Genomic DNA, 7,043 nt, shown 5'->3' with positions numbered 1-7,043 from the left:
TGCCGCTTCGAACGATGACGACGACTCATGGCGGTCACGTTTATTACGTGATCAAAGTACCCAAAGATGGAGGAGGAGGAGGAGGAGACGTTAATACGAGGTATTCCGCCGTGCTCTTGCCGTTATCTGCCCGAGCATTCCGCCTTCTTGGTCTTACACGCGTCTCGTTTTAAACAACCGCGGCTTAAGCGCCCAAATATACGGCGTTTGCACTCCCCCGCATCGTGCGAACTTCGCGCCCACGCTTCCGTATCTCCCACTCCTCGTTCAACAATTCAAGTACCCTGTTAATCTAATCACGACCAAACTCTTAATTATCCTCTCTCTAATAGCATCTAATGAAAAACATGTGTTTACGGAGCGTCGAAACTCCCACATCACCGTTACTGCATCCTCTTATCGCATCCTCACACTGTGCTTAATATATCTTAAATTTCATAGTACAAATTTCATAGAATAAATTGAACATTCTCGTCGTACAATCGCCACTCGTCAATTTTCATTCTCCTTACGGCGTCATTCGCCTCAATTAATTCGATTCGATTAAGGAAATAAATAAATCCTGATACAATTAGCCTCCTCCCCCCCCTCCCAGACACAAACCTATCTTTATCTAATGTCAGTTAAAAATAATATAAATCAACAAGACTAAGATATTCGACAAATATCTGAGAAAAAGAAAACAAAAAAAGAAAATGAAAAAATTGGTGCTCCGTTTTCTTTTTATTTATAGACTTTTTATATTCGGCGATTAATTCTTCATCGTCGCCTCTTCGTCGTCCTCGCGGTTTTTTTCACAAACTTAAGCAAACACGATAGTTTTTCCATAGAAATCAATATCTGGTTTTAAAAATTTCCGATAAAGATTACATAAGACTCTGAATTATATGATACTTCGTTCGGGTGTTCTTAATAATTAATAATAAATTACTTATTATATTAAATATCATTTGCAAGACCACAACAAGTTTAATTAATAAGGCTTATGTAATTTGAAAAATTCAATACCGACGATATTACTAGATATTTGCAGGCCATCCATATAATCGTTAGATACATTGCAATTATATAAAAATTGAAATGTTATTATTGTCTTCGAATAGCTAAACTTTTTAAATGCAACTTCACTAACGATGGCGAAAGTCGAAAAACTGGGCATTACATATTTACATGTTTTAATTTATAAAAACATGCAATTTATATATTTATGAAACTAATGATTTTGAAGGCTTAGATTATCGATATTTTATAATCTTCGCGTAAACTGAAATCTATCTATCGATATGAGATAATGAGTTGTATACGAAAAGAGAAAAAAGAGAAAAAGGAAAAGAAAAGGAAAATATGTATATAAAGTCGTTTGAAAAATTGAATATTTCTTGATTGTGTGCACATGTTTTCACGGTAAATTTTCAAGAAATTATTTTAAAAATTAATTTAAACAGTAATTATAAATATTTATCTTTTGGTATGCCCGCGTCACGTTAATTGACAAAATAATAATTACTTCTTTTTTTTTGCAACTTATTATCGCTTTAAACACTTTAAAGGTCATTTAACGTGATTAAATTTTCAAATATTAGATATTTATTGTTTTATTCGAAAATCAGTTTGCTTAAACAATCGAGTCTTTTCTACATAAATTTAATCGTCAGAATTTACAAATGTTTTTCTTATATAACACATTGTTTATTGAACACGCGTGCACGTACATATGTATGAAAAAATTTTTAAAAAAAAAAAAAAAAAAAAAAAAAAAAAAACTAATAAATAAGGTTTTACATGCAAATTTAAACGAGAAAAAAAATTGAGTAGTAAATATAATTGATTCGCTATCACAGACATTGAACATTAAATTATATCATCAAAGTATGAGGAAATTTGTTTACATTTTTACCATATTTACATAAACTCGCGTTTGCAATAGACCAAGCACAGCTCAAGCTTTTGACACATAAGTTTTTAAAGACTTTGTCAAACATTGAATTATTTTCTCTTTTCAAGTTACATATTCAATTTCCATACCACTCTCACATGTAAACTCGATAGTAATTTATCTTGTGTAACAAACTTAAAATTCAGTATAAGTCAACTTGAAAAAAACTTATAAATTAAAATTTTTAAATTGCCGAACAATGCCTCTTATTATTAGATTGAGCAACTCCTTTTATTTTTCCTCGTAATTGTAGCAACTATCAGAATTATTATAAGCTCGGTTTTTCTTAAGAATAATTTGTTTTATGTAAACTGAACTTGGACAACCACAAGATAATATCTTTTAATAAGTGGAGAAATTCTGTGGCGTCTCTCTCTCTCTCTCTCTCTCTCTCTCTCTCTCTCTCATCGTAAATTAATTAAGGGAGAGAGTTCAAAGAGTATTGCTAATAAATAAGTAATTAGAAATCCCACTGATCATTCGTCGGAAACTGTTGAACAAGTAAAACAAAACTTAATAAACATTCTATATATGCTTACTGGAGCAAAACTAATATCGCAAGAACTTTTTATATTATAAATTATAATTAAAATTATACCATTATAAATATTATAAAATTCTGAGAAAAAAAAAGTATGCATTCATTTATTGTATCTTTAATGCGTCGTAAAGTGCAATGCAAAATTTCATTACGTAGCTTCCCCCTCATCCACCCCCTTTTATCATTAACGGTCACTTATGAAGATGTTCTAATAAAGTCTTTGATTAATTGCAATGATATTACAACGACGAAGTGTAGGAGCGACATTGTACATGAGATATAAAATAAAGTGCCATACAAAATAGAAATAGAAGTAATTTTCATGCATTTAATAAATGAACTTTTCAAGAGGTATCGAGGATAGCGCGATCAGCCGGTCATCGCCTTTAACTGCATTTAACACAAAACAAAATGTGTAAATATTGAAATGGAAAATTGAAATTGATATGCTTGCATCCAAAGCTTAAAACTTAAAACAATTAATTAGCTGGATATCGAGAATATATCAATCAAATCATCTATACACAATATAATAGTATGATAGGAATACACTATATGATACGCTAGTCGTTATTACGTAATATTACACATCTCTGCACGATGAGGCATGTGTTTGTGCGCGCTATCTCCACTCTCGGCTACTAATATTCAGAGCAACATCAACTTTACGAAATCATTCGCATCACTTTAAGCGGAGCTTAAGCATTAGACGAGACCATTGTGAAGGGAATTACGCTGGAAGAGACGGCGGTGGTTCACAATCCCCCCTCCCCCTCACCCCTCACCCCTCACCCCTCACCCCTCACCCTCCACATTCCCCTCCCCATCCCCCCTCAATCACGCCCTCACACTCGAATCACACTCACTGGCCACCCCCTCCCGAAAGACCTGGAATACATAATGGCTTGTCGTAGTGAAGCGGCAGCAGCTTTTAGCCGAATATACGCGAATTGCCGGTGGTGTTTCAAGTCGCATTTTATCGACCTCACCCATACATACGAAGCTGCGATACACACGAATCATCCAAACTTCTCTCTCGAAGCCACACACCATCGTACAATCAAGCACTAAGTGCACGAGGTGTTTGTACGTGTCTCCGGAAGAGCCGATGCTCCCAATTCTATCACGTTCGGCCTTTTTTATTTCCCGTTCTTTCGCCTAGGATCCCTCTTACCTTCCGTCCTAAATTTAACGGTATCTTGACTTAGGCCATCGTAGCGAGCGATTATTGGCTTTGTGTGTGCGCGTTTGTGCCTGCGTGTGTGCGCGTGCGCGCTTGCGTGTTTGTGCGTTTGTGTGTTTGTGTCTGCGTGGGCATGTGTGCACGCGCTCTCGTGGATTGGGAGGAACAATGACAGCCGCCAGGCCAGCTACTTCACAATTACAGAGGGCACAGGCTACGTAGCCCAGATATTTTTGTACACAATGGAATTTACAATTTTAAAGGAAAGTTGTCTTATCGTGGACAGACAAGACATCGATTAACAAAAGCAGTGTCTCCTGTAGAAATATAATGTGGCGCTTGTTTGAACAAATTCTATTATCCGCCTTATGTCTCGATATGTCTACATTAATTATCTCAAATTATTTTTTGCCCTTGCACGCTGCACGAGCCGTGCGTCCGATTTTAATTCCCTTGTGACATAATCCCTTAGAAGCATTTATAAGCAAATATATTATTACGGTTCGTCTCATTGTCATTTGAATTGTCCTCGTTTTTCCGTCAACATTGAGCATCACCCAGTCTTTTACCGTCGTTTTGCGTTTGTTTTTACATTTTTATTTGCTTTTGCCTCTTTGTATTTTGTTCGTTCTGTAAAATATTTTCATTTAACAGATACACTGGAATACAAAACTTTCAACTAATTTGATTAATAGACTCCAATATGCCACGATGGCAGTTGTTACATATAACTTTTTTTACTCTTCCTCTCTTTTCCTCTTTATTATTCGTTTAATTATTGTTATTATTATTATTATTATTATTATTATTATTATTATTATTATTATTATTATTATTATTATTATTTGTTTGTTTGTATTTTGTTTAATTGCGCATAATATTTGTTTAGCCTTCGAAAAGCGACGCGCTTGTAAAATGGAAATCCGCGAGTAACGTTGCATAATGCAGTGAGCGAAGCGCTCGGCGCAAGCACACGACGATAATACCTTTCAAGACTCTCAGTTTTTTCTCTCCATTAGGTGCGTAACGGGCGACTGGTATATATTTGTATAAATTTGCTCAAATGCTTATTACAATGCGGCATAGCGAGTGAGTTAACGAATGGTAGTCGAGCGAAAGCCGAGCCTCTATTTTTAAAGTTCTTATTGATAGGCGCGCGGGGCGCGGGATTGATTGGGTGGAGCGGGGGATGGGGGGGGGGTCGTATGGCGAGGCAATAAAACTGGTATTGCGTATCGGTACAACGAAAGTTCCGACGCCGCGCTACTTCCCGTACTTTACGAGCGCTGATATCCTAATACGTTGACAATGGGATTTCCACTTCTGTTTTTAGATCCGAGTGCAGGGGAGACGCCGTCTCGTAACTCCCGGCGACTCGGTCGAGGCGTCGGAGGCGCATGCTCGTGTCCTTCCCCGGAAATCGGTTCGTGAGTCGTGCTTGCCGGACCCCACCCCCGTCTCCTCAACGTCCATGGCGCGCACCATCGGCATCTTCGCGCTGCGCCCACGATCCCACTTCACCGACGTCCCGCGTCTCTATTAATAGCGACCTCGTCGTCGTTTTCACGTTTGCCGCGTGTTTTGTTATTCGCGCGGGCCCCCGCTCTATTTCAATATGCGTAACAGCATTGGCCTTGGCTGCTGCTCGCGCGTGCCCCCGCGAGGCACTAGCCAACGCGGTCCAGCCGACGGATTCGCTCGTCGGTGAAGGAGTTGGCGGCGACGATTGGACCCGGGGACCATCGATACACCACGGCTCCGCGCCTCACTCCCGAGACCTTTCAAACTTTTCCTTTATTCCACCTTAACCTAGGCACGCCGCCTCCATCCTCGATGCGCCATTAGAGCTATTAGTTTAGCTGGACCGATGCCAGACGTCCCTCTCTCCTCTCTCTCTCTCTCTCTCTCTCAAGAGAGAGAGAGAGAGAGAGAGAGAGATTTTCGTACCGAAGGTGACGCACGGCCGCGCTACCAACAAACTCATTCTGACAAATTCAACCGAGCGACGTGGACTCTCCACTCCCTTACCTTCTTTACCTTCCCGACATCGCCCATACCGTTGGACGCGTCGGAGCAAAGGTCCTTGCACAAGAAAGAGCATTCGGATATCGTTTGAGGACTGGGTAAATAAAATAGCATTGCCGTTTCCTCCTCCGGATGACAAACTGCCTCCATACGACTGCGCTCGGACTCGGCTCGATTGAGACGCCGTCGTGCGCTCATCGAGCCAGGTCAAACCGACTCGTGACGACGTAGCTGTGACGCGACAGCTCGCCACCCCCTATTACATCACGAGGTTATAAAAATAATGGCAAAGATATCGAGAATGCGGCCCCACACTGATGGAGCCCGAAGTCGTTCGCCTCGTAAACCGGGGGCCTGGAAATGCGTACAAGGTTAGGATGACGAAGAGCCGGGTAGTGGCGTATGCACTGCCTATGCCAACGAGAAGTCGTTTAGTTAATGTTAAGCAGTCGCGCGAGCAAAGATGCAACCGAGCTAAAAGCGCGAGCTGACGTAATGTCGCGGACTCGCGTAATCGCGTGGAAAATCCGCGCCTTGCGTTCTCGCCATTATGTTCGCGCAGCCGTCTTACCGGCGCTCGCTCCTCACACTCGAGCGGAGTTTTCCGCGGCCGTCCCTCTACCTCCGCACCTCATAATTAAAGTGCACGGCCGAACAACTCCCAGCCACCCCTCGGCTCCTTAATCGATAATTTCGGCGTATTTCGGCGTTTAATTGAGCCTGACGGAGCTGTCGCGTCGGGGTTTTCCCACGCGGTCCCGACGCAACACGTAAGATCCGCACTCCGTCGACGTCATTCGTACCGGTGCACAAGCTGCTCTTGCGCGTTCGAAATGTATCGAGATTGCCTAAGTGGCAATTATCACCTTCGAAACGTACGTCCCTTTTCGTTTTGTTTTGTTTTTACTTAAGCGCCATTGTCGTCGCCATTGACGCTAAGAGGCAAATTGGGAAAGGCGGCGGGTGCAGTCGCGCCTCATTGTTCAGACGACTCGCCAGGTGAACGTAGCCTGGAGAACCGTCGAAAATAGTTGCCGACCGACAAAGAAGAATAAGAAATAATGAGAAAATGGATGGAACGGGATGGGACAGAACGGGGAGAAGGGGGACCAATGAGAAAAAGAAGATGAAAAAAATGCTTGAAACGCAGGCATATCGTTATTGGGTTTGGTGGCTAATCTTTATTGCATTGCAGTAATGATTAAAGTCAATTCAATGTCAGAGCTAAAAGTCAGTGTCATAGAATAGAAGGAGTGGCGAGGCAATCATCCGACACGCTGTTTCATTGCGTGTAAATGTCCTATTCATTGTATCTGCCAATTGCAAAGTCCAATGAGCGTACACGCAATGACGCTCTT

The 7,043-nt window shown here is 41.1% G+C and overlaps 1 protein-coding gene across 3 annotated transcripts in view; it reads left to right on the top strand.

Annotated features, from left to right (window-relative positions):
* Positions 1-7,043, top strand: part of LOC105362274 (uncharacterized) — a 28,347-nt gene that overhangs the window by 18,819 nt on the left and 2,485 nt on the right. Inside the window, exon 1 of one of the 3 annotated variants that reach the window (XM_011499672.1) lies at positions 7-100. The exons of the other annotated variants lie outside the window; for them this stretch is intronic. Coding sequence (XP_011497974.1) covers positions 15-100 — 86 coding nt within the window. The 5' untranslated portion in view covers positions 7-14. Of the gene's footprint in view, positions 1-6; positions 101-7,043 lie in introns of those variants that run through there. 3 annotated transcript variants of the gene reach the window in all.

The sequence above is a fragment of the Ceratosolen solmsi genome, unplaced genomic scaffold (assembly GCF_000503995.2).
Source record: "Ceratosolen solmsi marchali unplaced genomic scaffold, CerSol_1.0 scaffold35, whole genome shotgun sequence".
Taxonomy (NCBI): domain Eukaryota; kingdom Metazoa; phylum Arthropoda; class Insecta; order Hymenoptera; family Agaonidae; genus Ceratosolen; species Ceratosolen solmsi.
The sequence above is the reverse complement of the archived record's forward strand: the minus strand, read 5'-3'. Positions and strand labels throughout refer to the sequence as shown.